Source organism: Mobula hypostoma, chromosome 14, assembly GCF_963921235.1.
Source record: "Mobula hypostoma chromosome 14, sMobHyp1.1, whole genome shotgun sequence".
NCBI lineage: Eukaryota > Metazoa > Chordata > Chondrichthyes > Myliobatiformes > Myliobatidae > Mobula > Mobula hypostoma.
Window position 1 is genome coordinate 6,313,878 of NC_086110.1, and position 14,178 is coordinate 6,328,055.

General features: G+C 45.4%; 1 protein-coding gene across 16 annotated transcripts in view; it reads right to left on the reverse strand.

Moving 5' to 3' along the window:
* The window catches only part of mtss1lb (MTSS I-BAR domain containing 2b), a 190,708-nt gene extending 186,523 nt beyond the window's left edge, over positions 1-4,185 (reverse strand). For 7 of the 16 annotated variants that reach the window (XM_063066621.1, XM_063066629.1, XM_063066619.1 and 4 more), the window contains exon 1: positions 3,608-4,185. In XM_063066621.1, coding sequence (XP_062922691.1) covers positions 3,608-3,679 — 72 coding nt within the window. In that variant the 5' untranslated portion in view covers positions 3,680-4,185. The remainder of the gene's footprint in view (positions 1-3,607) is intronic. The other 9 variants (XM_063066631.1, XM_063066620.1, XM_063066632.1 and 6 more) reach the window with 3 other exon arrangements.
* Positions 4,186-14,178: the final 9,993 nt, after the last annotated feature.

A 14,178-nucleotide genomic window follows, 5' to 3' on the forward strand; every position in this document is an offset into this window, starting at 1 on the left:
CTCTCCCACTTGACTTACAGCTTTCCAGAGGAATCACTCCCTATGCGATTCTCTTGTCCATTTGTCCCTCCTCATTGATCTCCCTCCTGGCACTCATCCCTGCAAGCAGGACAGGTGTTACAACCTGCCCCTACACCTCCTCCCCTACTCAGGGCCCAAACAGTCCTTCCTGTGAGTCTGTTGTATCTGGTGTGGCCTCTTGTATATCAGTGAGACCCGATAGATTGGGAGACCGCTTCACCAAGCACCCAAGCTCTGTCTGCCAGAAAAAGCTGGATCTCCCAGTGGCCACCCATTTTAATTCCACTTCCCATTCCAACATGTCAGTCCACTGTCGCAATGAGGCCTCACTCAATTTGGAGGAGTAACATCTTATATTCTACCTGGGTAGCCTCCAACCTGATGGCATAAACATCAATTTTTCAAACTTCCGGTAACGTTCCCCCCCCCCCCCATCTACTCCCCATCCCCTTTTCCCTCTCTCACCTTATCTCCTTGCCTGTCCATCGCCTCCCTCCGGTGTTCCTCTTTAATTCACTCCTCCCCCCTCAGAATTTCACCTATCACCTTGTGTTTCTTCTGCCTCTCCCGACTCCTGATCTATTGTTCTCCAGTCCTGCTGAAGGGTCTCGGCCCAAAATGTTGACTGTACTCTTTCCATAGATGCTGCCTAGCCTGCTGAGTTCCTCCAGCACTCTGTGTGTGTGTGTGTGTGTGTGTGTGTGTTACTATCTCTAGCCAATTTGATTCATTCCACGTGGAATCAGGATAAGGTGGAGAGCACAGCAAAGGTTACGGACCTAGACAACGTTGAACTGTGGCACCAAAGAACTGCACTCCAAAACTAGCTGCAACTCTGATAAACTGTGCTTAGATAATTACAACATTGACATCTACTAATATTAGCCAGAAACACCATAAAAACAACCAATGAGGCCGATTACTCTCCTGCCCACTGTCAATAGCAGCGATGGAAGCTGATATTGATGGTATGGTCAAGTAACGGCCGACTTTTTTGTAGTAATGTCAAGGATCCACACCAGCCCAGAACTCATCACAGTTTACAGCACAAGAAAGAGAAGGAGAAGCCATTCGGCCTCTTTTGCCTTCTTCACCATTAATGCAATCAATGCTGATCAGGGCCACTTTACTGCATTTACTCAGTATTCCAACATGTATTGATCTCGGAATTGAACAACCTCAGTGACGGAACTGCCACAGCCCTCTTCAGAAGGGGATTCCAAGAGAATCATCATGCGTTAGATGAAGAGGTTTCTCCTTGTCTCTGTCCTGAATGGTGACTGTGACCTATAATTCTAGACTTCCAAGTGGAGAGATCAACTCCACAGCGACCCACCCAAGCCCTGAAAATGTCGTGTCTTTCAATGAGATCACTTTGCTTTTGCCTCGGGCCAGTCTTCGAATCTCTCCTTGCAAAGCAAACCCCAGAATTAATTTGACAAATCTCAACTGCACTTCTAGAGCAAGTGATCCTTCGTTGGATGGAGAGGCCAGACCTGTATGTAATATTCCAGATGTGGTCTCAGCAGGCCCTTGCATAATTGAAACAAGATGTCGTTTTGCTTGCACTTCAATCTTGTGCAACACTAAACTGACTTGGCGATCCATTGCTCTTCCTTCATCACTACAAGGTCTGAATCCTAGAACGTCCTCTTCTGTTGCTCTCTGGAAGCACCTTCACACCAGGACTGCTGTAGTTCAAGAAGCCAACTCACCGCTTTGCCCCCTCCAGTTCCTCAAGGGGCAATTGGGGATGGGCAAAACACAATCTTTTGCCATGGTGTGTTTGAGTTATCATTTATCTGTTTATAATTAAAGCATGGTAACTTACAGACAGCCACAGGAGTTGAACCCATCTTGCCTGTGCTGTAATGCCATTACACTAACTGTACTGCCAATTAATTCCATGGTCAACAGTTTCTATAACAGTCCACCGCCATTCAGGTCAGACCCATAATTACCAACAGTTTACCACTAGTACTGTGTGGTAGAGCAACACCGGAAAAACAACGGGCAACAGCAGTACAGAGTCCAGTTATACAGTCACAGACCTCCACTCTGGAACAGGGCTATTTTGAGACAGCATTACACTTACGGCAACTGCACTGCTGTGACACCCCACTTGGTAAACTGACAAACCTGTGTCCACCAGCTCAATTCCCCACATCCCCCCCCCCCCAATTGCCACCTCATGGAGATTTCTCACATAAACCCAAAACTACATGGACAGAATCCATAACCTTTGGGTCCGGAGCGCATAAACCTCTTTTGCAAAATTCTGACTGTTGTTTTGTAAGTATGGAATAGTCTCAATTTGCAGCTGGTCCAAAGCAGGTCACTTGGCAACAGCGATGCCCTCTGTGCACAGAACGGGGCCTTCTGTTTAATCAATTGCACAATCCTGTCAATAGTCCCAGGGGTGGCCTTGCTAGGAATAAAGGGCACAGTTGGCTTGGGGCAACAAAACGTGAGAGTGCATGCCAAGGTCAGTGTAAAGGGTACTATTTCCTCCCAGGCACACTTCTGCAAGATAAATAGTCCTATCACCGCCTTATCTTTGTTTTTTAGTATTTAAATCCCAGGACGCAGCAGCAAAAGGGCGTCCATTTCTAAATAAAAATACTTTGTGGTAGCTACTAAACAGTTAGTCAGTTTTCCCAAAATGAAGTAAGATCTGATCATCTCCATCTTCTGCAGACAAAACCGGTTTAAACCCAACTGTTAATTCAGCATTCAGTCAAGACGGGGGGGGGGTCGGAATTTAAAACCACTTATTAATTGGTATTGCAGTATCCCTGTGAAGTGTTTTATAAACACGCATGAGTGCCAGTGACTGAACCGCGTCTGGATTCTGCACACACCATGAGAAATCTCTCACAGCAGCGACCTGCAGTGCTTCCGAAGCCAGCGTTTTCCTGGAGCAGAGAGAAGGAGCAAGGAGCTATATTTCTGACATCGCTCCGCCCTCTTCCAACAACATTTCATGGATCAGTGGAAATGCTGAAGCTTTAAATGACCCTCCCCCCGAACAAAGTCAATTTCAAATTTGGATACACGGATGGAAAACTACCCCAATGCACACACAGCAGTCTAGCGACGGCAACACGCACTCCTCCCCTACACTCGTCGTACCGATAGTGCGGTGTAATAATTTACCCCGGCTCGCATTCCCTCGCTCTGTCTCTGGCTCCAGTGACTGCCCTCACATACACACTCTCCTTCTTCACACACTGGGGCAGAATATTATTCCCCTATTTTGTTCACAGACCTTTGTAATCTGTAACCCGACTCCCTCTGTACACGCATTCACAAGATTCCATCTTCCACATTTATTAAAAAGCGCCTATCTCAGTACAGAATGCAGTACGGCTACAATACAAAACATGTTATATTTACATTAAGCTCTGATTTACTGTCACCTCCCCACTCCCCGGTATTTACTTGCATCAGATCTCCGGAGTAAATTGCTCCCTCAGTTTACACGGATGATAGCTGTAATTAAAAACAATATTTAGAGGGAGAGGCGAGCGATTTCATTTATTTGTTGCCAGCTCTACAGCCAAGGGCAACGCAATGGAGATCCTACCTTCATGTCATTGATGACCGCCTGAAAGAGCCCACCGAGAGCTCCGCATTCCTTATCCATGCCCGTCTCCATCTTTGTACATCCACAAACAGTAGAGGGTGGGGGGAATGCAGGCCACTTGTCCTCTCCTCTCCCGCGCGGCGGCTACAGCTACGAGCAGACAAAACAATGAGGGGAGAGCGGACACAGTGATGTGCGGTGCGGTGCGGCGCGGCGCGGGGCTGCGGGAGGAGGAGAAGGGGGCACTCACTCTCCCCCCTCGTCACTCGGTTCCTCCCGCTCTCCGATTTTCCTTTCCAATCACTTTCAAAACCCGATTAATCCCAGAGGCAGCCGGTGGCTTTGCACGGACATGACTCGTCGGCGGCACCGGGAGCGGGACAGAGACGGGATGTGGGTGGGGAGAGGGAGGGAGGGAGGGAGTGAGTGTGTGTATGAGGACACTGGGCACCGAGCTCCCTCAGGCGGCGGTCCCCCGGGGTGCACGCGCACCGCAACCCTGAGTCCCGCCGGGAGCGAGCCAGCGAGCGCGCGCGCGCGTTGCCAGCCCCGGTCCCCCGGCAGCGCGCGCGCCGAGCAGCAGAAATCCCACGCACGGGCTCCGGTCACGCCCCCCTTCTCGCCACCGTACTTCTGACTCGTCATGTGGCCGTGGAAGCTGCGATTCCATTGGACAGAGGGCGGATAGTGGGCGGGATCACGATCTTCTGCAGCATCGATAAATCACAAAGGAAGCCGATAGCCGGCAGTTGTCGGAGGTTTGCGCAAGGTAGTTGTTACCACGTCGGTAATCATAATTCACATCAAGACTGGCCACAAATACTTGACGTCTACCTGAGTGCAGATATGCACAGTTACCACTACATGGATATAAATGAAACTGTCCTCATACGTCCTGATACAAGCACTCATATTTTAGAAAACAGAACCAAAATTCCCTATTTATTTATATCAAAATATTTTCCCGCCACAGAAGCCGAAAATAGTGCACCTCATTGTTCTGTGGTCTTAATTACAGGGTTTCGGCCCGAAACGTCGATTATTTCCTCTTTTCCATAGATGCTGTTAGTTTCTCCAGCGTTCTTTGTGTTGCTTTGAATCTCCAGCATCTGCAGATTTTCTCGTGTTTGTTATTGCTGTTTGTGGATACTTACTGTGTGTAAGGGGGACTGCTGTCTTCCCCTGCAACCCAAGGGTGACAGCTTTACAAAAGGACTTGAGTGCTACAAAGCACTTTGAGAGGCTGTGGGGCTGGGGAGGAGCCTGTAAATGATTGTAAGGAGTAATGGCAACTCATTAAGCATGTTCTACCATTCAGTAAGGTCAAACTGAGATATTGTGACAGAAGGCATCTAATGGCATCACGACCGATAGCTCCACGTGTTATTTATTTAGAGATACAATATGGTAACAGGCACTTTTGGACGAAACAGGCCATCGCCGCACAATTACACCCACGTCACCAATTAGCCTTCCGTCTGGTACGTCTGGAACGTGTGAGGAAACTGGAGCGCTCGGAGGAAACCCATGGGGACAACATACAAACTTGGCACAATTGAACTGGTGTCTCTGGGTCTGCAATAGCACTACACTAACCTCTCCGCTATAGTAGCGGGGGAGAACTCAGTAACTTTTCATTCCCTGCCCCCATTCATCTGCTTGTCAAGAATTCATCTCCCTCTGCTTCAAAAATATCCAAAGCTTCAGCTTCCACTGCCCCTTGAGGAAGAATAACTGGGCGACACCTTATTCTGAAGTAGTGACCCCTAGATGTGGATTCTCCTGCAAGAGGAAACATTCTCTCCACATCAACACTGTTGAAGCCCTCGTGATCTTATGTATTTTAACAACACACCTCTCAGTATCCAACCACCCTCCAAGCTATATACACACATCTTTTGCTACTAGCGCACAAAGGAAACCAAACTGCACACAAAAGGTTGTCACCTGCTACCTCGTTGTCATGTTAAATATACCTCATGATCGTTAAGGTGTTGGGGAAGATTTCTAGCTTGCGTTGAGCATGTTGTTGTTGAGTGGCTCGCCGAGCTGGCTTGTTAGCTTGCAGACGTTTCGTTACCCAACTAGGCAACATCATCAGTGCAATTTTGAATGAAATGTTGGTGATCTACATTGTTCGTCCATACCCATGGATTGTTCGGTGGAGGTCTGTATTTCATGCTATGCGGCAGTACCTGGTTCATCAGTCATTTGTGAAGAAAATTGAGTTGTTCTCATGTAGAGCTTTGTCGGCTAGCAAAGGTTTCCCATTGACAAGCAAGTTTGAGCGTGTTGCTCTTGTGGGTCTTTAAGATGTTGGAAAAGATTTATAGCTTGGGTTGAGGATTTTGTAGAGTGGTACACAGTTACATTTCCTTTTCCAGTTTCTGGTGTCGACAATTTGGAGTTTGTAATGATTTGTCTGCAGATATTAGAACTGGCTTTATTGAAGAAATTATTGATTCACTATGTCAAATTCCAAAGAAGCAAAGGGCGTGAAGCGCAAAAGAACAACTAGTTCATTTAGAGCAGGCTGGGACCTCAAGGGACTGCCCATTCCTGGTGTGGGCTCTCTCTGAGGTTCTGTTTAACAGACACCCATAAATCGATTCTGTTATTAATTCATAAAATAGAGAAAACAAAAATCACACCTCTACAATATTGTAATGAATAGCATCAAAGGTCCAAGACTATTAAGAAGGAACAATTAATGAAGCTCGATCTGTTGTGTGTAGGAATGAATATATGTATGTACGTGCATTGGAGATGTAACGTAAAAATTTTTCTCCTCATGTATGTGAAGAATGCAAGAAATAAAGTCAATTCCATTTAGTAATAAAACAGCTTGTTTGTATGTAAGGGTGTCCTTAAGCAGGGTGATTGTAACCAAAGGACGATCTGTAATGGCTTTGATATTCCTGAAGTGATTGAACATGCAGAGGAAGTGGAGAGAGAGAGCAAGAGGTTATTTTGCTGTTCATAGGAACAAACATGTATATGTCAGTTTAATAATATTATGGGAGCTTGTTCACTTGTAGGGATGTCCCTAACTCAGGTGTGAATGACTGAGGGATGGTCTATATTAATCTAGTAAACTGTCTCCAAAGTGCTCCCATTTTCTTGCTTGTTCCCCGTACCTCTGTTTCACAAAGTGTATTGGCCCACTGTGCCAGGTTGCTAATAAGAAAAGATCCATGTCAGAAAAAGCCGAATGTTCAAAATCAGGGATTTCTCCTCATCTCAGACCCAAATGGCCAAACTCACTTCTTCTGGTTGTGATACAGGTACCAAGGCGTTGGATGTGAACAGATATAATGACTGGAATTATGCCATGTTTTTATAAATACTTTGCTGGGCATGGGTGAGTGGTTAATGAAAGGAAATCTGGATTGGGAAATATATGTCTTTAATTCATTACCAGGTTGGAGGTAGTACTGGCATTTAGCTGCCTCTCGTTGGTTATTAAGGTGATTGGTGATCCAGTGAGGGCACTATAATGGAGTGAAGGGTCAACCATTTTAATATGCAGCCAGGGTAAGGTATGGACCATGTTAGTTTGACAATTCTCTTAATTTAATAAGAAAACTTTGGTGAACTGGCTGGGATTAAATAACAATTCCAGAGCCCTGTTTAAGTGACTTGGGTCTGGTACCATGACAGCTGTCCTCTGTCTCACTGGAAGTATTAACCTCAGGTGCTGCTGAAAAAGCAGAAGATGTTGGAAACACTCAACAGTCTAACAACATTTGTGGAGAGAGAAAAACAGAGTTAGTATTTCAGGATTATTTATCAGAGGACAGTAATCTCAATCTCTGTATCTCTATCTCTCTATCTATCTATCCCAGGACAAGTTAACAATACTGTTCAAAGTTAACAACAAGATAGGATTGGGTACATTAATCCTAATCCAGCAGTACTGAGTATCAAATTAGCTTGCATCAAAACTCCCAATAAAATATCTGTTGCATGTTCTGCACTAATTAGGGAGTGAATGTAGCAATAAAGTTCTCACTAAGATTTGATGTTCTATGAAGCCGGGTTGTAAATACAAATGCAGTCAGTGCACTGAAGAAATTATAAAGTCCATTAGAGAGTCAGCAAGGTGAACATTCTGACTGACTGCATGACTGTCTGGTATGAGCCCCCCTCTCCCGCACTACTGTACAGGAGCGAAAGAAGCTACTGATAGTTGTCCGCTCCTTCATAAGTACTAGCCTCTGTAGTATTCAAGACATCTTCAAGGAGCTGTTTTTGCACTACTGTTTTTAATTTAACTATTTAATATACATATATGCTTACTGTAATTTATTTATTTATTCTCTATCATGTATTGCATTGTATTGCTGCTGCTAAGTTAACAAATTTCATGACATATGCCGGTGATATTCCTGAAGCGATTCTAATTTTGGTTCTGATTCTGAATAGAATGATGTAAACTCCTATGCTCAGGTATATCCAAAAGGAGCTAATTAAGATGACAATAAGTAAATGCTTTTTTTATGACCATGTTCTGTGCGAGCATCTTTCTGCCGAAGTCAAAGTAGATTTATTAACAAAGTATGTATATGTCACCATATATACTGTACCACATTGAGATTAATTTTCTTGCAAGTATTTACAGGGAAATAAATGTAATAGAATTTATGAAAAACTACGCATAAACAAAGACTGGCAACAACCAATGTGCAAATAAAACAAAACTAAACTATAGTACTATAATAACTATAATATTGAGAAGATGAATTGTCAAGACTTGGAAAGTGAGTCTGTAGGTTGTGAAATGAGTTCAGAGTTGAGGTGAGTGAAGTTATCCGTGCTGGCTGGGGAGCCTGAAGGGTAATAACTGTTCATGAACCTGATGGTATGGAACCTAAGGCTCTTGCACCTTCTGGCTGATGTTACTAGTGAGAAGAGAGCATGGCTGGGATGGTGAGAGTCCTTAATGATGACTGCTGCTTGCTCATGGCAGTGCTCCTTGAAGATGTGCTCAACAATGTGGAGGGCTTTGCCTGTGATGGTCCGGACTGTATTCACCAGTCTTTGGGTGTGTCTAATCATGCCCAATTTTGTACACATTTCAAAGGTTTCAAAGGTACATTTAATGTCAGAGAAATGTATACAATATACATCCTGAAATGCTTTTTCTTCACAACTATCCATGAAAACAGAAGAGTGTCCCAAATTAATGAATGACAGTTAAATGTTAGAACCTCAAAGCCCCCCAGTTCCCCCCTCCCACACGTAAGCAGCAGCAAAGTAACTATTCTCCCTCCCCATCAGCAAAAACATCATTGGCACCCACCACCGAGCACTCAAGTGTGCAGCAAAGATACAGACTTACAGTAACCCAAAGACCCGGTATTCGACATACCACAGGCTCTCTCTCCCTAATAAGGGAGAAAGAGGTGTCTCCGTTTCACCCTCCATGTCACCCAATTCTGGAACCATCATGAGCTCAGTAACCTGTTTCCATGTTTGGCAAGGAACAGGGACAGCTGCTGCCCCATAGCTCCATTGAGCCAGGTTCGAACCTGACCTCAGGTGGAGTCTGCAAACTCCTTCTGTGACTTTCCCCCAGGGGGTGGGGGGGGGCTCCAGTTTCCTCCCACATCCCAGAGACACGTGGGTTGGTAGATTAGTTGGTTACAAGGAGTTATCTCTTGTTTGCCAGGCAAACAAGGGATAGGTTCCATAGAAATATGTTGGAGAATGGAACTTGTGAGAATTCAGCCACGAGTCTAGGTCGTAAGAAAATAATAAAGTACTAACTCACATGGCACAATGTTGGTGTATCTTACTGGCGAACTGCAATACTTCTGTGTGTAAGTGTGGGGCAGCACGCTAGTTCACACAGTCCACTTCAGCATACTGTACCTGTCGTAGATCATCATCCAAAACTTAATGGAAGCCCTGGTTAGGGAACAATATGTGACATTGCAACACACTAACTGCTGGAGGAACTCAGCAGGTCGGGCAGCATCTAAGGAAGGGAATAAACAGTCAACGTTTTGGCCGAGGCCATTCATCAGGACTAGAAAGGAAGGTGGCAGATGTCAGAATAAGAAGGTGGGGGGGGGGAGAAGGAGCACAAGCTGGTAGCTGATGGGTGAAACCAGTTGAGGGGAAAGGTGGGTAGTAGGGCACACATCATGACAGATTTAGGAAACCCCTCCCACCACAGTAGAATGTTTAAAGGGCAATCCCCCTATGTCTTGGAAGCTAATACTATTCTGCATGTGCGTTTGGGGGCACATTTATTATACTGTATGTTTGACAGGATGTTTCAGCAGTTGCCCCGCTAGTGTTGTGTACAACTGGGAGACACAGTAAAGATGTTTTTTTTCTTTTAATTCATCAGGGGATACGGGCTTTGCAAGCTGAGCTAGCAATGAATTGCCCAACCCGAATTGCCATGGTTATGAGCTGCCTTCTTGAACCTCTGCAGTTCTGAGGTGTGGGTAGACCCACAGTGTTGTTAGGGAGGGAATTGGTGGTGGTGATGAAGGAACACTGATATATTTCCAAGTCAGGATGGTATCTGATTTGGAAATATATTGGCGTTCCTTCACCATGTCGCATGGAGGGCAACTGGAGGTGTTCCCTGTGCTTTTACTGTCCCTGTCCTTCCAGCTGGTAGAGGTGGTGGGTTTGGAAGGTGCTGTCTAAAGAGTCTGGGGGAGTTGCTGCAGTGCATCCTGCAGACGGTACACACTGCTGACACTGTGTGCTGGTGGTGGAGTGAGTGAGTGGTTGTGACACCAGTGCATAGAGAAAGTTCCATCCAAAAGAAGGATCTCAACCAGAGACATTGACTTTATATTTCTCTCTATAGATGTTACCTGTACTTTTATCCAGTACTTTTGTGTGTTGCTCCAGATTCCAGCATCTGAAGACTTTTGTATCTCCTCAGAGAAAGCAGATATTTGAGGGGTCTGTGAGCTTTCTGCAGACTTAGGTAGTGAAACATCATATTTACATGGTGCATCAGACTGCCCAAATCCTAGAACATCCATCTAGATTGTGTCCATGAGATGAAGTGCCTCACAGTCTATGCTGCGCTCCTAGTGAGCTTGTACAATCTATTCTTATACCATGTCTACTTGGCATGAATACAGCATGGAGACAAGTCCTTCAATCCATCGAGTCCATACTGACAGTCAGCCAATGGAATCCAAACTTATTCTCCCCACATTCCCATCAACTCTCCCTAGATTCTACCAGATAACTGCACGCTCAGGGCAATTTTCAGTGACCAATCAACCTACCAACCCGCACATCTTTGGGATGTGGGAGGAAACAAGAGCACCTGCAGGATACCCATAAAGTGACAGGGAGAACATGCAAACTCCAGTTGTTATGCCACTGGAGGAACATCTTCATTGGGCTTCCACCTTGTCCAGGCTTCTGGCAGAACAGCAGAATACCTCAACAACTCGTGTGACAAAAACCTAAAGGAGGGTACTATTGATTGATGGTCCGGTACCTGTGCTTATGTAGGAGAACCTATAAGTTCCTCAGAGTAAACACGAGATATCTTGTCAGGTGTCATTTACTGTATCCGGTGCTCCCAGTGCAGCCTCCTCTACATTAGTGAGACCCGATGTAGATTGGGGACCACTTTGTTGAGCACCACAGATGGTATTTCCTGTTGGCCACACCCATTTTACTTCTATTTCCCATTCCCACCTGTCGGTCTATAGTATCCTCTACTGCCATGATGAGGCCTCTTTCAGGTTGGAAGAGCAACTCCCCATATTCCATCTGGGTAGCCTCCAAGTTTTTAATATGAACGTTGAATGCGCTAACATTTGGTACTTTCTCCCCACTCCCCCTTCTCTATTTTTCCATTCCCCATTCTGGCTCCCCTTACTGCTTCTCTTGACCTGCCCTTTGCCTCCCTCTGGTATCTCTCTTCCTTCACTCTCCTCTCCTACCAGATTCCTTCTTCTTCAGCCCTTTACCTCTTCTACCTATCACCTCCCAGCTTAGCACCACCCAGCCACCTTCCCTCACCAGGTCTCACCTATCAGCTGCCAGTTTGTACTCCTCCTCACCTCCCTGTCCCTTCTTATTCTGGCTTCTATCCCCTTCCTTTTCAGTCCTGATGAAGGATCTCAGCCTGTTTATTCCTTTCCACAGAGATGCCTGAATTTCACATTCCTCCAGAATTTCATGTGTGTCGCTCAGGGTGTTTAGGGTGTTTATCCCATATTGCAATGAGCACTCCACCCATCCTAAAAGTGTTTAGGGGGAGGGGGGGGAGATCCACCCAGTGCAGGTAAAGGAGGAACATATCAGCAGTTTATGACAGAGAGAGGTTTCCCTCTCATCGTGCCGTCTGGGCACAATACCAGAGCACAGGGATTCTCCTGAGCATCCCAGTCCACAGGATTGTGACCCAGGCTGCAGAGGGGACAAATGGGGCAAAGGTGACATGGCTGTCTCACTGGAAACATTGGCATCAAGTGCTGTAGACATCACCCATTCATGTCAATTAATGATAACATCAATGATTACACTTCCTGAAGGTGGTGATCTTAAACTGCCAAAGTCTTCAGATTCCTCAGCTACATATTACACTGCAGTAGCAGCTCCTGTCCATAAGGGGAACACAAAAATGTGATACCCTAAGTTGCCTAAGGCATTGAGGAACGAAGGATGGAGGCTCCAATAAACAGGATTGCAAGAGTCTTGTAGACTCAGGCAGTTCCATCAGAGGAAGAACACTCCCCTCCATCGAGGGTATCATCAAGAGGCAATGCCTCATGAAGGTGATATCCATCGTCAAGGTGTCCCTCCATCCAGGACATGCCCCCTTTTTGTTACTACCATCAGGGAAGGGAGAGCAGTATATCTAATTCCGCTGATGATACTAAATTGAGTGGAAAAGCAAATTATGCAGAGGGTTTGTGGAGAGATATGGATAGATTAAATGAGTGGGCAATGGTCCGGCAGATAAAGTACAATATTGGTAAATGGAAGTTCATAGAACCTGAAAGAAAAGCAAAGGATCAGTTGTTATGCAGAGAGACTAAGGCATGAATATGGTAGGTGAGCCTAGAACTGGAGGACATAGATCTGAGGATCTAACCTGGTCCCAACATATCGATCCAGCTATAAAGAAGGCAAGACAGTGGCTATATTTCATTAGGAGTCTGAGGAGATTTGGTTTGTCACCTAAAACACTTGAAAACTTCTACTGATGTGCAGTACTGTGGAAAGCATTCTGACTGGCTGCACCACTGTCCGGTATGGGGAGAGGTGCTACTGCACAGGAATGAAAGAAGCTAAAGAAAGTCATAAAATTAGTCAGCTCCATCTTGGATACTAGCCTCTGTAGTATCCAAGGCATTCTCAAGGAGCGGTGTCTCAGAAAGGCGCCGTCCATTATTAAGTACTCCCATCATGGAGAACATGCCCTCTTCTCTTTGCTACCATTAGGAAGGAGGTACAGAAGCCTGAAGACGCACACTCTACGATTCAGGAACAGCTTCTTTCCCTCTGCCATCTGATTCCTAAATGGATATTGAACCCCTAAACACTATCTCATTTTTTATATTATTTCTGTTTTTGCACTATTTTTAATTTAACTAATGGCTGACTTACTTTTTTCTGTTTTATCCTGTATTGCACTGTACTGCTGCTGCTACGTTAACACATTTCACAACATATGCCAGTGATAATAAACCTGATTCTGATTCTGAATCCGAAAGTCCGTGAAAGTGAGTCTGTAGGTTGTGTAATCAGTTTAGAGTTGTGGTGAGTGAAGTTATCCACACTGGTTCAGGAGCTTGATGGTTGTGGGGTAATAACTGTTCTTGAAACAGATATGGCCCTTGTGGCTAAAGGGATCGGGGGTATGGAAGGAAGGCTGGTACAGGGTTCTGAGTTGGATGATCAGCCATGATCATACTGAATGGCGGTGCAGGCTCGAAGAGCCGAATGGCCTACTCCTGCACCTATTTTCTATGTTTTCTATGTTTCAATGAACCTGGTAGTAGTGAGGCAGCTAAGCTTCCTGTACATCTGTAAGGCTTCTAAAGTAGATAGATGGATACTGTAGAAACCCACGTGGATTGTGTCTGACCTGTTCAATTGCAGTATAGTGAAGTGTCAGACACTGCACTTCAGGAGAGCTCTAGCTTGAGCTTTACCTTGCTTGAAGCAGAAAAGATCAACAGGAAATTAAAAAAAAGATAAAATGAGAGTAGAAGAGTCTGCTAGCCAGCCGGTGGTGTAGTGGCATCTGCACCAGACTTTGAGGCGAGTGGTCCCAGGTCAAATCTGGCTGGCTCCTTACATGCTTTCCATAGGTGCTGGGTTGAGTGTTGAGCTAGCAACTTGGCCTTGTAAAAAAACAGACAAAAATCCTAAAGGAACGGCAAGGTTGTCAGCCGAAGTGTCACAATGCGTAGAAAGGAACAAGAAGAGACTGCAGGTGCTGGAACCTGGAGTGAGAATCAATTCCCAGTTCCCTCCCCATTCCAACACTGATCTGTTTATCCTCGGCCTCCTCAGGGTGAGGCCAAATGTATCCCAGAGGGACAGCACTTCATATTCTTCACCCTTAC